Below are 19,791 nucleotides of genomic sequence, written 5' to 3'. Positions count from 1 at the left end.
CGGGTAGTTCGCTTTACGTCCCGATTGCATGCGCCCCACCGGAATAAATACACAGGAAATTCCAGCCTAAGATACTACCTCCTCAAGAATTATAAACCGGGAAAACATTTTTTTTAAACATGACTACCAAACACTTAACTGCTTTCCATTAGACATGTGTGCTTTCAGTTAGTGTGACAGATGTCAGCTTTAACTCAAATAAATGCAAACTTTTAGGGAAATAGGGAAAAAGATACTGCCAGCAAATGGTCGTAAAGTACAGTTTGTACTGCCAGCAATTCATACAGTTTAACAAAGTGAAAGCTCCGTGTAATGTAAGCAGCCTGATAATCGCTTATCAGCCATTTACCCTTCGAAAAACCACATTGAAACATGATTCAGCACCTTTTCCTTTGTTTGTATATGGTTACAAACTCTAAATGTTGTTCTATTCCTTCTATTAATAACCGCCCTCAGTCAATCTGCCCTTGCAAAACTACCACCCTGTTCCCAACCGCCCTTTCTACTCCAAAGTGCTCGAATTTATTGTCGCCTCCCAAATCAGTGCCCATTTCTCTGGTAGCTCCGTGCTTGAAACTCTCCACTGCACTGAAGCAGTCCGAGATAAAGTGATGATGTAATTCCCAGTGAATGTGGCCATGGTGTACTTACACCGTCCACACTTACCACAGACGGGCACTTATATTGGGCAAACATCACTAACCATGTACCTGTTAACATTGGAGGCAATTACAAAGGCACCGTTTATAATGTCTTAAACCCGCCGGTTATCTTGGGCGGTTCAATAAATTCTTCGCACCTTGTTATCCCCCCTGTACTTACTGATGTAGTAATAAACTTCCTGTTTTTTCTTTATATCACAAAGGACACGGCATAGATTTTAAACTGCCCAGCTTGCGATGATGGATATGAATGCTTCTTTTGGAATAAAAGAGGTGGCATTTGAGTATCAACAACAATACTGTAATCATCTGTATGGCCAATGTTTCGGAATTATTTCTGCTCAATTTGGAAAACAAAAACGGTCAATGTTCTAGTTGAAAATGGACAGTTTAGATCACATTTTGCAACAGAATGCACAACAAAAGTTAGTGGAAATTTGTAACTCTTTCCCAAAAAGCTATTGAGGCTAGGGGTCAATTGAAAATATCAAAACTAGATTTTTGTTAAGAGTCTTAAGGATTATGGAGCTGCAGATGGAGTTAAGGTACAGATCATCGATAATTTAATTGAATGGCGGAACAGGCTTGAGGGGCTGAATGGCCTACTCCTGTTCCTATGATTCTATGTTCCTATAAACCGCGACCAATGGGAAATGACAACTGCAATATTAGCTTTCAAAGAAGCCGGGAACTTAAATTACATGCTACACTCAGATAGATTTCAACAACAGCAAAAACTTGTATTTATATAGTGCCTTTAACAGAGTAAAACGTCTCCCAGGTGCTTCCAAGGAGCGTTATCAAAAAAATTGGACACCATGCTACATAAGCAGATATTAGGTCAGAGGTCAAAGAGGTAGGTTTTAAGGAGCATCTTATAGGAGGAATGAGAGGTTGAGAGGCAAAGGGGTTTAGGTAGGGAATTGCAAAAGTTGGATCCTTGGCAGCTGAAGGTACAGCCACCAGTTAAAATCGGGGGAAAGGAAGAAAGAACTTGCATTTATACAGCGCCTTTCATGACCTCTGGACGCTTTACAACCAATGAAGTCGTTTTGAATAGTCACTGTTCTAATGTAGGAAACGTGGCAGCCAATTTACGCACAGCAAAACCCCACAAGCAATAATGTGATGTCAACCAGATGACCTTATTTTTTTGTGATGCTGGTTGAGGGATAAATATTGTTCAGGGACAGCAGGGAGAACTCGCTTGCTCTTCTTTGAAATAGTGCCATGGAATCTTTTATGTCCAGCTGAGAGGGCAGACGGGGCCACAGTTTATATCTCATCCAAAGGACGTTACCCCCCAATCCAGCATGAGCAACATATTGGGAGATCCAGTAATAATAATAATTTTAAAAAAAATTTCGCAGTAAGGAAGGTCGAAGACTATTATAGATTAAGGTGCTGATAATGAGGCAGATTTTCCTCTTCCTGCACCTGGGTGGGCTATCGGATTAGTTGATTGCAGCGGACACAGAAGAATCGAGCGGATGGAGTACACGCCCCATAACAGAGGCCGTTAGTCCCTGCCGGACTCCGTTAGTGAGGTACGTTCCTCCCTACCTAACGCTCCTGTACTGGCTGTGCCCAGGTGACCCAATAATTACACTCACAGGAGAATTTACCCCAGTGACAAAACATTTTCTGAGTGTCAACATAGAATATACAGCACTGAATCAGGCCATTCGGCCCAACTATGCTGGTGATTATATTCCACACAAGTCTGTTCCAGGGGTCCACTATTCCCTGAGGAAAAAATCATCTCCTGTCATCTAACTTAGATCTGGCCTTATACAACTTAAATTTGTGACCCCAGGTCCTCCATAACCTATTTAATTGAAACAAACTGACAACTGGAATAAAATCTATTCCCTTCATTATCTTACAAACCTCAATCAGATAACCTCTAAGTCTATGTTCTCTAAAGTGTAGAATCATAACTCTTTTAGCCTATCTTGGTAACTAAGATGCTTCAAACTGAGAATTAGTCTAGTGGCCCTCCTCTGTACCCTCTACAAAGCCTCAATATCACCCTCCAGATGAGAAGACCAAAATTGGACCCAGTATTCTAATTGAGGCCTGACTAAGGTCTTGTACAAGGACAAAACAGTATGCCTCATCATATACTCATGTTGTTGAGAATTGTCCTATGGTTACACCCAACACCCTATTTGTTCTAGCTATCGCTTCACGACATTCCTCATGCACCTTTGAAGAAGTATGCACGGGAATGCCCAAATGTCTTTCTATCTCCACCATCTTTAATGCTTTTCCCTGAAGGATGTATGAATGTTGACCATTTGCCCTGCCCACATGCATAAAACTGCACTTATCCAAATTATACATCATTTTCCAGTCATGAGCCCAATCTCCCAATACATTAAGATCTGCCTGAAGCAGACGAGCATCGTCTACAGTCCGCACACTCACGCAGATCTTGGTATTATCTGAAAATCTGTAGATCGTGCCCCCAACACCTACAACCAAATCATTAATAAAAATAGTAAAGAGCAACGATCCCAACATCGATCTCTGCGGACACCACTGGCGAGCGGTCTCCAAACAGATCCAAATTCATCTATAACTACTTTTTGCCTACGTCCTGCCAGCCAGTTCTCAATTCAGCTCAATATATTACCTTGATCTTATAGCAAAGCCTTTTGTGCGGTACCTTATCAATAGCTTTATGGAAATCTAAGTAGATAACGGGGCCGAAATTGCCCCTTTGCACAGTGCCAGTTCCCATTGCTGGACGGTGCTAATGGAGCGCTACTGAATTAGCGCGCGGGCACATTGGCCATATTGACCCGCGCGGAATTGCCCCCGGGGCTCTGCAAACACCTTATTACCACGCGCTGACCTTTTTGCGCCCCTCGGGGAAAATTTCCCCGGCTGCCCTTAAAGGGGAGGTGGTAGCGCGGTGGCCGCCATCTTTTTTCCGAGGGCCGACTTTTCAGTCGGCGCATCAGTGGCGGCCGCTGGTTCGGCCAGGCCACCAACATGCAGACCGGCACCCTCTCTTGGCCAACACCCTCTCTGGTGGCCCAGTGAGCGCCATTAAAGAAACATAGACATAGAAACATAGAAAATAGGTGCAGGAGTAGGCCATCCGGCCCTTCGAGCCTGCACCGCCATTCAATGAGTTCATGGCTGAACATGAAACTTCAGTACCCCATTCCTGCTTTCTCGCCATACCACTTGATCCCCCTAGTAGTAAGGACTATATCTAACTCCTTTTTGAATATATTTAGTGAATTGGCCTCAACAACTTTCTGTGGTAGAGAATTCCACAGGTTCACCACTCTCTGGGTGAAGAAGTTTCTCCTCATCTCGGTCCTAAATGGCTTACCCCTTATCCTTAGACTGTGACCCCTGGTTCTGGACTTCCCCAACATTGGGAACATTCTTCCTGCATCTAAAATGTCTAAACCCTTCAGAATTTTAAACGTTTCTATGAGATCCCCTCTCATTCTTCTGAACTCCAGTGAATACAAGCCCCAGTTGATCCAGTCTTTCTTGATATGTCAGTCCCGCCATCCCGGGAATCAGTCTGGATAAAGAGGCTGTCATATCATCATATCATCATCGGCAGTCTCTCAAAATCGAGGAAGACTTGCTTCCACTCTAAAAGTGAGTTCTTAGATGACTGAACAGTCCAATACGGGAATTACAGTCTCTGTCACAGGTGGGACAGACAGTGGTTGAAGGAAAGGGTGGGTGGGGCACACTCCTTCCGCTGCCAGCGCTTGTTTTCTGCATGCTCTCGGTGATGAGACTCAGGGTGCTCAGTGCCCTCCCGGATGCTCTTCCCCCACTTAGGGCGGTCTTTGGCCAGGGACTCCCAGGTGTCGGTGGGGATGTTGCATTTTATCAAGGAGACTTTGAGGGTGTCCTTGAAACGTTTCCTTTGCCCACCTGGGGCTCGCTTGCCGTTTAGGAGTTCCGAGTAGAGCGCATGCTTTGGGAGTCTTATGTCAGACATGCGAACAATGTGGCCTGCCCAACGGAGCTAGTTGAGTGTGGTCAGTGCTTCGATGCTGGGGATGTTGGCCTAATCATGGATGCTAATGTTGGTGCGTCTGTCCTCCCAGGGAATTTGCAGGATCTTGTGGAGACATCGTTTGAGGCTGTAGAGATCACAGCAGCCCGCCTCTTTAAAAGGGGAGGGATGTTGTGAGGTGTCCGTGTGACACATCTTGTCCGTGCGGAGCTGACGTGCTGAGCGCGGCGCTGAACGTCGCAGCCCGCGAGCGCTGGGAGAATGTCAGGGGAATGCTCTGCTGCCGCAGGCAACATTTTTGGGGATTAAAGAGCCCAAATCTGCGCTGGAGGCTGGGGCTGGCGCTTTTAATGCACCGCAAAAAAAAAATCACTTTTAGCGAAATGACCGCCCCAAACCCAACACGGGGTATTTTTAGCCCCAATGTCTATTTGGACGTCACTCATCCAAAAACTTTGTAACTTCTTCAAAAAATACAATTAGATTTGTACGTCATGACCTTTTTATGAAGCTAGGTTGAATGTCCCTAATATGTTCCTCTATATCCAAGCATTCATATATTACATCCCTAATGGTTCCTTCAAGCATCTTACCCATTTTCCCCTGGCTTTCCCCTGGTTGGAGAGTCCAGAACTAGAGGACATAGTCTCAGTTACGGGATCGGCCATTTAAGACTGAGATGAGGAGGAATTTCCTCGTTCAGAGTGTTATGAATCTTTGGAATTCTCTGCCCCAGTGGGCTATGGATGCTGAGTCGTTGAGTATATTCAAGGCTGAGACAGACAGATTTTTGGACTCTAGGGGACTATGGGAATTGGGTGGGAAAGTGGAGTTGAGGTTGAAGATCAGCCATGATCTTACTGAATGGCAGAGCAGGCTCGAAGGGCCATATGGCCTACTCCTGCTCCTAATTCTTATGTTCTTATGAGTCTCCTCCTATTCCACCTACCTCATCTCGGCCTTTCAGCATATCTTTCTGTTCCTTTTTTCTCTCATTCCACATTCTAACCATTCTCTGAGTAATGAAATTTCTCCTTATTTCCCTAATGGATTTATGAGGAACTATCCTGTATTTATGGTCCCTAGTTTTGGAATCCCCACAAGTGGAAACATTCTCTCCACATTTACCCTGCCCAACCCATTCTTAATTTTAAAAACCTCCAACAGGTCTCCTCTAAGGTACACAGTACCCCGGTAAAATTCAAATCCACTCCCAACTTTTGTATCATGGCAGATTGCAAAGTAGATAAGAAAATATCAAAAGTATCCTAAACATTTAACAGTTGCGATGTTCTATGGTAACATCATGCATTGAAGACTGCCTGATTAAGTTAGCTAACCTAATGCACCATAGGTTATACTGCTAACCTACATCAAAAACCACCTTAACCGGCACAATCAAGAGATGTTTGCACAGCAAAATTTAATTTTTTTAATTGATTGGTCTGAAGGACCTTAAGATATTTTAAGACTGAACAACTCTCACCTAAATTAAAAGAATTAGAAGAATATTGAGAAAGGTCTTTGCAAAGCTTAACTGTTTTGATCAAAGTAGATGAGCAAATATTTTGGTTGGAAGAATAAGGAGGCTACATACTCCTTGGAAAATAAGTATCTAAATGGGATGGAGGAACGGAGCGATCTGGGGATACAGATCCACAAATCACTAAAAGTAGCGACGGCCATAACATTTCTAGAGGGATAGAATTGAAAAGCAGAGAAGTTACGTTAAATGAAACTTGTATCGAACCTTGGTTAGATCACATTTAGGGGGAGAAATTCGGTGCATTTGTGCCTCCCATTAGACGGGTGCAAATGATTTACCGCCTGGGCGCGGCGCCGGCAACGTCCCCCGCCATTGCTACGGTGTTGCGCCCCGATCTCCTGCGCCCCAAGATTGTGACATCATCGCCATGTGCATCGCCTTGCGCAGACCCTAAATTAGGTCTATTCCCCTGCAGCTGCACCGGGCGATAACAGACAGTCGGCCACTACCGGGGCGAAATATAAAGGGGAGGTGGCTGACCGCTGAAAAAAAAGTGACCTTCTCATTGCCGCTCCGGTCGCAGTTTCTTCGCGGGGTCGGTGCCGCGATCGGTCAGCCCGGTACTCTGCTTGAGTGCCGGGCTGATCGTGCAGCACTCCCTCTCCCCGGTGGTCCAGATAGGTAGCTTCTTCTTTGGCAGAGTATGCAGCTTGGGCCTTTCCTTTTAATTAAGGGAAGAGCCCCTCGGACACGGCAGCGCTACGTGGCCCAGTGCGTAGCGGTGCTGAGGCGTGCACCCCGCTAACGTCCTGGGAAGGAAGTGGAGCATTTGGCACTCCACCTCCTTCCGGGGGTGGTAACTCGAATTTAACATGAGGGGCGAGACGTCTGCGCCTGGCGCAAAGTCTCACGCCTCCCGAGTGCTACCGGTAATACATTTCTAGGCCTTACGGTACTGTGCACAGATCTGAAAAAGGACACAGAGGCACTGAAGAAGGTGCAAAAAAGTTTTACTAGAATAATACCAGAACTGCAAGGTTATACCTATCAGGAAAGATTCAACAAGCTGGAAAAAGAGAAGACTGAGAGGTGACCTGATAGAGCATTTTAAAGTTATGAAAGGGTTTGATAAAGTAGACATAGATGAGATGTTTCTACTTGCAGGCGAGACCAGAACTATGGGCAATAAATACAAGTTAGTCGCTAATAAATAATTCAGGAGAAAATTCTTTACTCAGGAGTGGTTAGAATGTGGAACTTGCTACCACAAGGGGTAGTTGAGGAGAATAGCATAGATGCATTCAAAATGAAGGTAGATAAACTCATGAGGGCGAAAGGAATAGAAGGATATGCTGATGGGGTTAGATGAAGAGGGGTGGGAGGAGGCTCGTGTGGACCATAAATACCAGTATGGACCTACTGGGTTGAACGGCCTGCGCGCTGTAAAAACTTTAACATAAGAACATAAGAATTAGGAACAGGAGTAAGCCATCTAGCCCCTCGAGCCTGCTCAGCCATTCAACATGATCATGGCTGATCTGGCCGTGGACTCAGCTCCACTTACCCGCCTGCTCCCCGTAACCCTTAATTCCCTTATTGGTTAAAAATCTATCTATCTGTGACTTGAATACATTCAATGAGTTAGCCTCAACTGCTTCCTTGGGCAGAGAATTCCACAGATTCACAACCCTCTGGGAGAAGAAATTCCTTCTCAACTCGGTTTTAAATTGGCTCCCCCGTATTTTGAGGTTGTGCTCCCTAGTTCTAGTCTCCCCGACCAGTGGAAACAACCTCTCTGCCTCTATCTTGTCTATCCCTTTCATTATTTTAAATGTTTCTATAAGATCCCCCCTCATCCTTCTGAACTCCAACGAGTAAAGACCCAGTCTACTCAATCTATCATCATAAGGTAACCCCCTCATCTCCGGAATCAGCCTCGTGAATCGTCTCTGTACTCCCTCCAAAGCTAGTATATCATTCCTTAAGTAAGGTGACCAAAACTGCACGCAGTACTCCAGATGCGGCCTTACCAATACCCTATACAGTTGCAGAAGGACCGCCCTGCTTTTGTACTCCATCCCTCTCGCAATGAAGGCCAACATTCCATTCGCCTTCCTGATTACCTGCTGCACCTGCAAACTAGCTTTTTGGGATTCATGCACAAGGACCCCCAGGTCACTCTGCACCGCAGCATGTTGTAATTTCTCCCCATTCAAATAATATTCCCTTTTACTGTTTTTTTCCCCAAGGTGGATGACCTCACACTTTCCGACATTGTATTCCATCTGCCAAACCTTAGCCCATTCGCTTAACCTATCTAAATCTCTTTGCAGCCTTTCTGTGTCCTCTACACAACCCGCTTTCCCACTAATCTTAGTGTCATCTGCAAATTTTGTTACACTACACTCTGTCCCCTCTTCCAGGTCATCTATGTATATTGTAAACAGTTGTGGTCCCAGCACCGATCCCTGTGGCACACCACTAACCACCGATTTCCAACCCGAAAAGGACCCATTTATCCCGACTCTCTATTTTCTGTTCGCCAGCTAATTCTCTATCCATGCTAATACATTTCCTCTGACTCCGCGTACCTCTATCTTCTGCAGTAACCTTTTGTGTGGCACATTATTGAATGCCTTTTGAAAATCTAAATACACCACATCCATCGGTACACCTCTATCCACCATGCTCGTTATATCCTCAAAGACTTTGTAATATTTTGTAATATTAAAAGCAACCCAAACAGCTAATTTAGCAGCTAATGTTTATAAAGCACAGGGAGAAAGTATAATCTAACTTATAAGTGCAAAATTATTAGCTAAAATTCAGAAGAGGAAATGGCTGACAAACTTGGAAAGGTGACCACAGATAATACTCACCCACAGATGTATCACAGAAGTGAATTCAGAGCAGTGCATTAGGACACTTAGCTGTCTGATACCACACTTAACTTGCTATCTGAACAATAAATTGGCTGCCACGTATCCTACCTTACAACAGTGACTACACTTCAAAAAATACTTAATTGGCTGTAAAACATATTGGTATGTCCTGAGGTTGTGAAAGGCGCTAAATAAGTGCAAGTCTTCTTTTGATCTGCAGCCCTATTTGAAAGAAAGGTGAGCCAGCTCTGCCATTCAATAAGATCATGGCTGATCTTTGAACTCAACTCCATTTTCCCGCACTATCTCCATATTCTTTGATTCCTCTTGAGTCCAAAAATCTATCGGTCTCAGCCTTGAATATACTCAACGACTGAGCATCCACAGCCCTTTGGGGCAGAGAATTCCAAAGATTCACAACCCTCTGAGTGAAGAAATTTCTCCTCATCTCAGACTGACTCCTTATCCTATGCCCCCTAGTTCGAGACTCTCCAGCCAGGGGAAACAACCTCTCAGCCTATACCGTGTCAATCCCCCTCAGAATCTAGCATGTTTCAATTATATCACCTCTCATTCTTCGAAACTCCAAAGATTATAGGCCCAATCTACTCAATTCCAGCAATTTTCTGAGTGACTGATGTCAGGCTAACTGGCCTTTAGTTCCTTGTTTTGTCTTTCCCTCATTTCTTGAATAGCAGGGTTACATTTGCTACCTTCCAATCTGCTGCGACCATTCTAGAACCTTGGGGATTTTGGAAGATCTCTGCAGCCACCTCTTTTCGAACCCGAGGATGAAGGCCATCAGGTCATGGGGATTTATCGGCTTTTATTCCTATCAGTGTCTCAAATACTTTTTCTCTACGGATATTAATTATTTTAATGTTCCTCACTCTTATTAGCTCCTTGGTTCTTTACTATTTTTGGTATGCTTTTAATGTCTTCTACTGTGAAGACAGATACGAAATATTTATTTAAAGTCTCTGCTATTTCCTTATTTCCCATTATATTGTCAAATTTTGTTTGCTAACGTTCCTCTGGAGAGGAAGGACATTCTTGCTATTGAGGGAGTGCAGCGAAGGTTCACCAGACTGATTCCCGGGATGGCGGGACTGACCTATCAAGAAAGACTGGATCAACTGGGCTTGTATTCACTGGAGTTCAGAAGAATGAGAGGGGACCTCATGGAAACGTTTAAAATTCTGACGGGGTTAGACAGGTTAGATGCAGGAAGAATGTTCCCAATGTTGGGGAAGTCCAGAACCAGGGGACACAGTCTAAGGATAAGGGGTAAGCCATTTAGGACCGAGATGAGGAGGAATTACTTCACCCAGAGAGTGGTGAACCTGTGGAATTCTCTACCACAGAAAGTTGATGAGGCCAATTCACTAAATATATTCAAAAAGGAGTTAGATGAAGTCCTTACTACTAGGGGGATCAAGGGGTATGGTGAGAAAGCAGGAATGGGGTACTGAAGTTGCATGTTCAGCCATGAACTCATTGAATGGCGGTGCAGGCTAGAAGGGCCGAATGGCCTACTCCTGCACCTATTTTCTATGTTTCTATGTTTCTATGTCTCAGCCAATTACTTTGCTACTCTCTTCCTTTTACATATTTGTAGAAGCTCTTACAATCTGTTTTTAGATTTCTTGCTAGTTTACTCTCATATTCTATTTTCGCCCTTTTTACTCACTTCTTTCTAGTAGCTGCAGTATTCCAATCACTCTAAGTAATGAGTAGCAGAGACCTGCCTTCCCCCTTTAAGAGTTCAATCGGTATACTCAGCTAGATTGGATTAATGTAAAAGCTGTAATAATACATCTTATTAGGCTGATATTAAGTTTTAGCAATGCAGTTGGCACGGTGATACAGGTTGAACCTCCCTTATCCAGACCTCCCTTATCCAGAACCAACCCTCGTCCAGAACCATTCTCGGCCACCGGGTGGCGCATAAGCAGAACTCTGATATGAACAAATTGAAGTCCTTTCTTGCTGTCGACTCCTGCAATCGCTGGCCTGACCCTGCAATCTACCACCACCATCGCCCCCACCCTCCTGCCCCCATCGCCCCACCCATGATCTCTCTGTCGCACTCCCAGCCCCAAGCCAGCCAGCCCTGATATCCCCTTGCTCAGTACCTGTATTTGATTATATTGTTGCGGGAAAAAAACAAACTAAACACTAACTAAAAATGTTAATTAACAGTAAATGATAACTGACACAAAATGTGTTACAGACAGCTAGAATTTAACCGTTGCTTTTGAAATTGAGGTTGTTAATCACATGTCAGTGCCTGCAACCTTTGCCAATAAACTTATTAATAAAGTATAGTACATTTATTTTATTTCTAATGTGCCGGCACTCTGAAAACGATCATCACATTTTGTGGTACATATAATGAAGAAGTTTAGGGTAAAAAATGACATGATAATATTTTCCAAGTTATGCCCAACTCGTCTCGATCACTATGACACTGCGCAGTTTTGCATCTCCAAAGAGCTCTGGGGATGAATTAGTTTGATAAATGAAGGGTTTCAATAGAGTAAGTAAAGAGAAACTGTTTCCAGAGGCAAAAGGGCCGGCAACCAGAGGTCACAGATTTAAGGTCATTGGCAGAAGAACCAAAAGGAGACATTAGGCCAGTTTTTTTTAAATGCAGCAAGTTGTTATGATCTGGAGCGCTCGGCCTGAAAGGGTGGTGGAAGCAGATTCAAAAATAACTGTCAAAAGGGAATTGGATAAATGCTTGAAAAGGAAAAACTTGCTGGGTTAATGGGATGTAAAATCAATAGAGGTCAAAGGGGAGTAAGATTGGGTGAGGTGTGAAACCCACCCCATTTACATCAGGGAGGATAGGGTGGATACCAGCCAGACAGGAGGTTGCGATCTACGCCTGCTTTTCTGAGCGAGAGGGAGAGTGAGGGAGAGGCAGCTGACGGAAGGCAAGCTGGGTCCCTTCTTTAAATGAAGCACATGATGCTCTGATGATGGAATCGGGGTTCGACTTCTATTTTAGCCCCTAGCCCCGTCCCGGGGGAATGTTGCAGCAGTTCCCTACCAGACCCAACAGGTAGCAAGAGGAGCCAGGGCCAGAAGAGGCCCAGGAGAGGTATGGGGATTTGTAACATTATTTTGTGTATGTATAGTTTTCTGGTGGGGCCAGGAGGCGTGGAAGTTCTCTTTAGGTCCTGCGACAAACTTTAGCCTCTCCTACCTTCTGTGACCGATGGGCAACCCAGGGACTGGATGTTCTTCTTTAAGTTACCTTTGTCTCTTTGTATGATTTGGGCGTTTATTAGTTGTACCTGCCCCCCCCCGCCCACCCCACTCTGAAAAGGGTAAACTTTTGTTCAAGACTATTATATACGGGGGGGCCAATTTAAAACCGAGTTGAGAAGGAATTTCTTCTCCCAGAGGGTTGTGAATCTGTGGAATTCTCTGCCCAAGGAAGCAGTTGAGGCTAGCTCATTGAATGTATTCAAATCACAGATCGATAGATTTTTAACCAATAAGGGAATTAAGGGTTACGGGGAGAGGGCGGGTAAGTTGAGCTGAGTCCACGGCCAGATCAGCCATGATCTTATTGAATGGCGGAGCAGGCTCGAGGGGCTAGATGGCCTACTCCTGTTCCTAATTCTTATGTTCTTATGTTCATTTGCGTTGATGACATTGGGCCCTTCGGGGTGGAATTTAAAAAGTTTGCCTTCTCGTCCCCAACTGGGATACCCACCCGAACTCCCTCCCAACTACAGGTTGGACCTTTCTGGTCCAGCACCCGCGGGACCTGACCAGTGCCAGAACAGAGAATTTTCCGAACCATGGGAGGTCACGCCAAGCCTAGGCTTACTGGTACCTGTAGATAGCGCCCGGGCTCCTGAATGCCTCCACCACGCTCCGGCTCAGGCTGCGAAACTCGGGCCTCGCTCTCTCTCTCTCTCTCCGTGCTGGTTTGCTACTCTTATTTTTTTAAGGTCGTGTCTCCCCCTCCCCCCCACCCTCTCCAGCTCCAGGCAATTTAAAACAAGATGGAGGCGGCTGTCGAGTCCCGACCCCGAAGCTGGATTTGCATGGTTTTTGTGCTCATGCACAAATCTAGTCACACCAGTCGCAGGATGTGACACAGTTGGGACCAACGACCTGCGTTGCGCAGAAGGCTACTGCGCAGCATTTAGTCATTGTCGACAATCACTCCTCACTGAACAGCGTGGGAAACCGGGACACCACCCACGTCGGGACTGATGCCGAACCATGGTTGTTTCCGGATTACTGTGTCCTGGACTGGAGAGGTACAACCTGTACTTTGCTGAGTTACTGGGGGCCTTTCCTTCGGGTTTCCCGCGACAACTGGTTCCTGCCCGCCTGTCGAATGCCATTTCCCATCAGGCTTGGGCAGGAGACTGACGGAGCCTATACAGATCAGGCCCAGGAAGTTAAACCATCCCCTGGCCTCAGTCAGTGGAGATGCAGAGGGTTTGCTGTCCATCTTGTCTGCCACCACCCACCCTGGTCCAGCCCCCGACCCCCCCACACCCCCGCACTCCCCCTCCCCCAAGTTAAAAGGTAATAACTGATTTTGTGATCTCCATTCAAATTTCATTCAAGTACAACTACTTGAATTAATATAACACCTTTAACGTAGTAAAACATCTTAAGGGGCTTCACAGGAACGATTATCAAACGGTCGCAGAGATAGGGCGGGCCGAGACCATAGAGGGATGAGAATTTTAAAATTGAAGAGTTGCCAGACCGGGAGCTAATGTAGGTCAGCCAACACAGCGATGATGGGTGAGCAGATCTTGGTGCGAGTTAGGATACGGGCAGCGGTGTTTTGGATGAGCTCAAGTTTACGGAGGGTGCAAGGTGGGAGGCTGGCCAGGAGAGAAGTGAAGTGTAGTGCAACCGATCAGACAAACGATCCCAGCAGAACATGGTGGTGGTATCAGTGTGTCTTCTTCCAATGGCGCCTGTACATACCCTTCCAATAACTTCTACTTACCCCTTTCTGATTGCGCTGGTTCATCCTTTACCGACTGCATCTCCGCACCCTCTTCGGAGCTGTCGATGCCTTCTTCCCCCAGCCCCAGTGCCGGTGCATCTTCTGGGGCTGAAGCTGAGCTCGGGGTGCTCGGCCTACTGGTTGAAGTAGAGTCCACTTCACTTGTGGAACCTCGCCTAACCTCCTGACATACCCGTCCACCCTCACGCCCACTCTTTCTGTTCTTTCTGTGAACTCTGGAATGGAGCACCACCTGATGATAGGTCCGGAACACTTTGCCGCATTCAAAACACTCTGTATTTTTATTCTGCAATGATCTTCTGCTGTGGCGAGGTGCGGGTCTGAAATCGGTGCCACTGTTGCACTCCCCAGAGCTGGCCAACGGACTATCTTTTTCTGATGCATTATTTGTCCTATTGCGCCTTTTTGGATAACCATTGTTATGAGTGTCTTGTTCCCGTTTGCGCTTCTCAGCATCCACACGCATGTATTCTCCTTTATTTTTATCATAAGCGCTATCTATATCCGGAAGACCCTCATCCAACCCGCTGTGTCTTGTGTACTCAGTGAGTTCTGCCACTTTTCCCGTGGTGGCCAAATGCCAAGCTTGATAGCTACTCACTGGATCGAGTTCAGCTACCCCCTTTGCAAACAAGCGACTTGTAAAAGTGTCCACCGTCACGGACGGCCTCAAATTCAGGGACCTGAGGAAACAGTCCTTTGTTGTGTTTTCAGTAGCTCCACTATCTACTGCCTCCCTTACAGTCTTCGATTGTTCTTCACAGCAGTCCCCAGATGTTCTATAGTGTAGTTTATCATGTTCCTTTAAGCTTTCCTGACTCGGGAACAGGTAACCACATTTCATGCAGATTTTGTACTGCGAAAACACAATGGCCATTCCGTCCTCCTGCACCACATCATTAATGGTGGCCAAACTCTCGCAGTCACTTTTACTCACTTTGTTTCTGTTTCCGTGCCTCGTGCTGTGCACCTTCATGTGGTTCTTGAGGAACCAGCTTTCCTTGAACCTGCGCCCGCAAACGTGACAACCATATTCAAACGAGCCATTGTGTTTCTTCATGTGGGCCTTCAAAAACCAGGATTGAGTGAAGGTCTGATGGCACGCTTCACACGTGAACCCATTAGCAGGCTGCTCAATCTTGACACTCTCGCCTTCACTTTTTGGCATCTCCACGGTGATGTGGATTTTTTCGATATGGCTCAACAATTCATCATCCCTTAGCGTGACGTATTTGCACAATCTGCACTTGTACGACTTGTGCAATAGTTGAACGTGCTGATCCAATTGGTCCTGCTTCTCAAATTTTCCTTTACAGCACGAACACTGGAATGTGAAGGCACTCTCGCTGGCATTCGGCAGCACTTCCTTCTCTTTCTTAAGCCTCCTTAGAACGATCTTCCCATTATCTGCTTTTGTTAATCCAATCTGTGCCTTACCGCAGGATGAGGTGCTCTTAGCAGAGCTGGTGGTCATATCAAAGTTATCCAATGCATTGAGCTCTTCGAGTTGTTGCTCTCCCAGATTTGTTTCGTGTCCCTCGCTCAGGTCTCCCATTTTGTGGGTCCGGATGTGTATTTTAAGGTTCCCTTTCTGAGAAGCTCTATGGTCACAATACGGACATTTATAGGGTTTTTCGCCAGTATGTGTCCGCATATGGACTGACAGCACACTAAGGAACGTGAAGCTCTTTTCACAAATGCGGCAAGTAAATTTTTCAGCCTTCCTCTCATCTCCATCATCGCCATGGGAATGATGTAGTGCGTTAAGTTTTTCTGCCTCAGAGTCTTCCTGCAATTCCGTGACTGCGTTATCATTTTGACCCATCGTCACTGGCTTGTTTCTCAATCGCTTGTTTGGCGGCAGCATCGTAGATACTGTGCAAGGCTCTTCCTCCACTGTTTGTTCCTGGGAGCCCATGGGTCTTATCACCAACTCCCTCTTACCCCATCAAATGCCATTCACTTAAATGTTCAGCTGTCAAACTTTGTTGAAAAGTTTTGCTTCTTTTTTTTTGTTGGGTGGACTCAAGTCAGTTGAACATATCCTTCGAAAGGAGCGGCCAAAACCTATAGTTAAAGAGAGAGAAGAAACAGATTTAAGTTGTCGTCACTAATTGTACTATTTCCCCAAAGGAAATTCTTACAAGAGATTGGTACTGAAAATGAATTACTTGACAACAACTAGACCTCAATAAAACCATACAAATTAAGAACAAGAAATGGTTAGCGGAGGGGGAACTTGGGTCAAGGTTCCTGCTGATGACTATCAAGTGTTCCCTGCTGGAACAGCCTATGCATGAACATCATTAACCATCTTCTTGAACCCTGCTCCCCTGTCTCTACCACACTCACCTCCAACAACAAGTGAGGAGCTCATGGACTTCTTTGTATCAAAGATTGAGATCATCGGATCAGCTGCCTCTTCGAGTTCCCGTCCTTCACCTAGCCCACAAGGCCAAACTTCATCTGACGCTCCCACCTGCCCTAGCCCTAAACTCGTATCTTTTTCTAGTTTCTCTTTGATCTCCGCTCTTAATCTCTCCAAACTCATCTTATCCATGAGATCCGCGTCTTGCTCTCTTGATCCTATTCCCACTAAACCGCTGACCACCCAACTTCCTTTCTGGCTCCCATGTTAGCCAACATTGTTAACAGTTCTCTGTCCTCAGGTACTGTCCCCCTCTCCTTCAAATCTGGTGTCATCACCCCTCTCCTCAAAAAAACAACCCTTGACCCCACTTTGCTTGCTAGCTATCACCCCATCTCCAACCTCCCTTTCCTGTCCAAAGTACTTGAACGTGTTGTCACCTCCCAAATCCGTGATCATCTTTCCATGAATTCAATGTTGGAATCCCTTCAATCTGACTTTCGCCCCTGCCACAGTACCGAACTGCTCTCATCAAAGTCACAAATGACCTTTGTGACTGTGGCAAAGGTAAACTATTCCTCCTCTTCCTTCTGGACCTGTCTGTAGCCTTTGACACAGTTGACCACTGCATCCTCCTCCAACGCCTCTCCACCAATATCCAGCTGGGTGGGACTGCACTCGCCAGGTTCCATTCTTATCTATCTAATCATAGCCAGAAAATCTCCAGCAATGGCTTCTCTTCCCACTCCCACATCATTACCTCTGGTGTCCCCAAAGGATCTGTCTTTGGTCCCCTCTTATTTCTCATTTATATGCTTCCACTTGGCGATATCATCCAAAAACACGGAGTCAGTTTCCACATGTACGCAGACGACACCCAGCTCTACCTCTCCACCATTTCTGTCGACCCCTGCTTGGTATCTAAATTGTCAGATTGCTTGTCCGACATCCAGTACTGGATGAGCAGAAAGTTTCTCCAATTAAATATTGGGAAGACTAAAGCCCTATCTTTGGTTCCCACCACAAACTGCGTTCCCTAACCACTGACTCCATCCCTCTCCCTAGCATCAATCTGAGGGTGAACAAGAATGTTCGCATCCTAGGTGTCATATTTGACCCTGAAATGAGTTTCCAGCCACATATCCGCAGCATAACTAAAACCGTCTTTTTCCACCTCCGTAACATTGCCCACCTCCGCCCCTGCCTCAACTCTTCTGCTGCTGAAACCCTCATCCATGCCTTTGTTACCTCTAGACTTGACTACTCCAACTCACTCCTGGCCAGCCTTCCACATTCCACACTACATAAACTTGAAGTCATCCAAAACTCAGCAGCCCGTGTACTAACCCGCACCAAGTTACGATCACCCATCACCCCTGTGCTTTCTGACCTACACTGGCTCCCAGTTAAACAATGCCTCAAATTCAAAATTCTCAGCCTTGTTTACAAATCACTCCATGGACTTGCCCCTCCCTATCTCTGCAATGTTTTTCAACCTCATGATCCCACAAGATGTCTGCGCTCCTCAAATTCTGGCCTCTTGAACATCGGTCGGTGGGGGAGGGAAGGGTGGCGAGCAAATATGTAACACAACTTGAGAAACAAAGTGAACAAGAAACCATATATTCTTCTGAATAATTAATTATAGCAGCTGAACTATCACACTATTTGTTATGAGAAAATAGTGTCCTTGCAATAATTCTACAATTATTCTTTCTTGCTTAAATAGAAGTTCCTTGTTTGGGGAAAACACAAAAAAATGTGATACCCCCCAGATACACAAAAAGTACCATAAAGTACGAGCGACATATTCATAAGTACATAACGTGATCACATTACAAAGTTACAAAGTAGTTACATCACAGAAACAGGCCATTCAGCCCAACAGGTCCATGTCGGTGTTTATGGGAGTCAAGGGTTATGGGGAATGGGCGGGGAAGTGCAGTTGTTGTCAAGATCAGATCAGCCATGATCTTATTGAATAGCGGAGCAGGCTCGAGGGCCTACTCCTGCTCCTATTTCTTATGTTCTTATGTTATGCTCAGCATAAGTCTCCTCCCACCCCTTTTCATCTCACCCTCACAATATCTCGCGCAATATCCGGCAAATATCCCTCATAATATCCTGTACAATATCCAACGCATAATATCCCTCACAATAGGAACGGGAGAAGGCCATTCAGCCCCGAAGCTTATTCCGTCATTCAATTAGATCATGCCTGATCAGTTCCTCAACTTCAATTGACCCGCCTTCGATCGAGCACTGACCCACAAGGAAACTAAAAAGAACATTAAATTCAATGACTTATTGTGGCCCCCACCTGGGCTCGGTTCCTATTACTGCCTGGGCGGCCTGGTGGTGAAGCCACAACGGCTAACCCCACGCCAGCCTCCGGTTAAAATGGCGGTCAGGCTCTGGTGACGTCATCGAAGCCCGATCTGAATAGTTAAAGAAGGTGTCTCCCTCTCGCCTGCTAGCTGTGGGGGATCGAGGTTACGAGTAAGTCCCATGGGCTATTCCAAAACTGCTCTCCCACGCACTGCTACAAAAACTTACCCACCAACAGCACGGATCAGGAAATCACAGCACTGCAAAACTTCTCTGGCCATGAATATTCTGCAGTCATAAATTCAGTCTTCAAATGTCATTGTCTGCAACAGCAACAGAGAGCTTGAATAAAAGATCATCACTATTTAAGACTCTAATGTGTATAATCCATTCTACAAGGTAAACAGCTGGAGATAAGCTAACTGAACAGGAGAATATTCATGATTCACTCAGAATGATTTGCATTTCATCACAAGTGGTTCTGTATTTGGCAAGTACAAAATCACCCCCCCAAAAATTAAGGCATTAAAGAACATAGGAATTAGGAGCAGGAATTAGGAATTAGGTCAGACAGCCCCTCGAACCTACTCCGCCATTCAATAAGATCATGGCAGATCTTCGTCCTCAACTCCACTTTCCCGTTCTACCCTCCAAGTCACACACCCTCCTGTCTTGGAAATATATCGCCGTTCCTTCATCGTCGCTGGGTCAAAATCCTGGAACTCCTTCCCTAACAGCACTGTGGGAGTACCTTCACCACACGGACTATAGCAGTTCAAGAAGTCGGCTCCGCCACCTTCTCAAGGGAAATTAGGGATAAGAACTTAAGAATTAGGAGCAGGTGTAGGCCATTCAGCCCCATTCAATAAGATCATGGCTGATCTTCTACCTCAACTCCACTTTCCTGCACTATCCTCATATTCCTTGATTCCCTTAAGATCCAAAAATCTATCGATCTCGGTCTTGAATATACTCAATGACTGAGCCTCCACATCCTTCTGGGGTAGAGAATTCCAAAGATTCACAACCCTCTGAGTGAAGAAGTGTCTCC

The 19,791-nt window shown here is 45.6% G+C and overlaps 1 protein-coding gene across 12 annotated transcripts in view; it reads right to left on the bottom strand.

Annotated features, from left to right (window-relative positions):
• znf516 (zinc finger protein 516) overlaps window positions 1-19,791 on the bottom strand; it is a 309,840-nt gene that overhangs the window by 101,867 nt on the left and 188,182 nt on the right. For 6 of the 12 annotated variants that reach the window (XR_011594882.1, XM_070888587.1, XM_070888595.1 and 3 more), the window contains 2 exons: window positions 18,969-19,063; window positions 14,024-16,111 (listed from right to left, as the gene is read on the bottom strand). Coding sequence is in view for 11 of the 12 variants with exons in the window: in XM_070888587.1 (XP_070744688.1) it covers window positions 14,024-15,962 (1,939 nt within the window). In the remaining variant the exon portion in view is untranslated. The remainder of the gene's footprint in view (window positions 1-14,023; window positions 16,112-18,968; window positions 19,064-19,791) is intronic. The other 6 variants (XM_070888589.1, XM_070888590.1, XM_070888591.1 and 3 more) reach the window with 1 other exon arrangement.

This window comes from Pristiophorus japonicus, chromosome 1, assembly GCF_044704955.1.
Source record: "Pristiophorus japonicus isolate sPriJap1 chromosome 1, sPriJap1.hap1, whole genome shotgun sequence".
Classification (NCBI taxonomy): Eukaryota; Metazoa; Chordata; class Chondrichthyes; family Pristiophoridae; genus Pristiophorus; species Pristiophorus japonicus.
The sequence above is the reverse complement of the archived record's forward strand: the minus strand, read 5'-3'. Positions and strand labels throughout refer to the sequence as shown.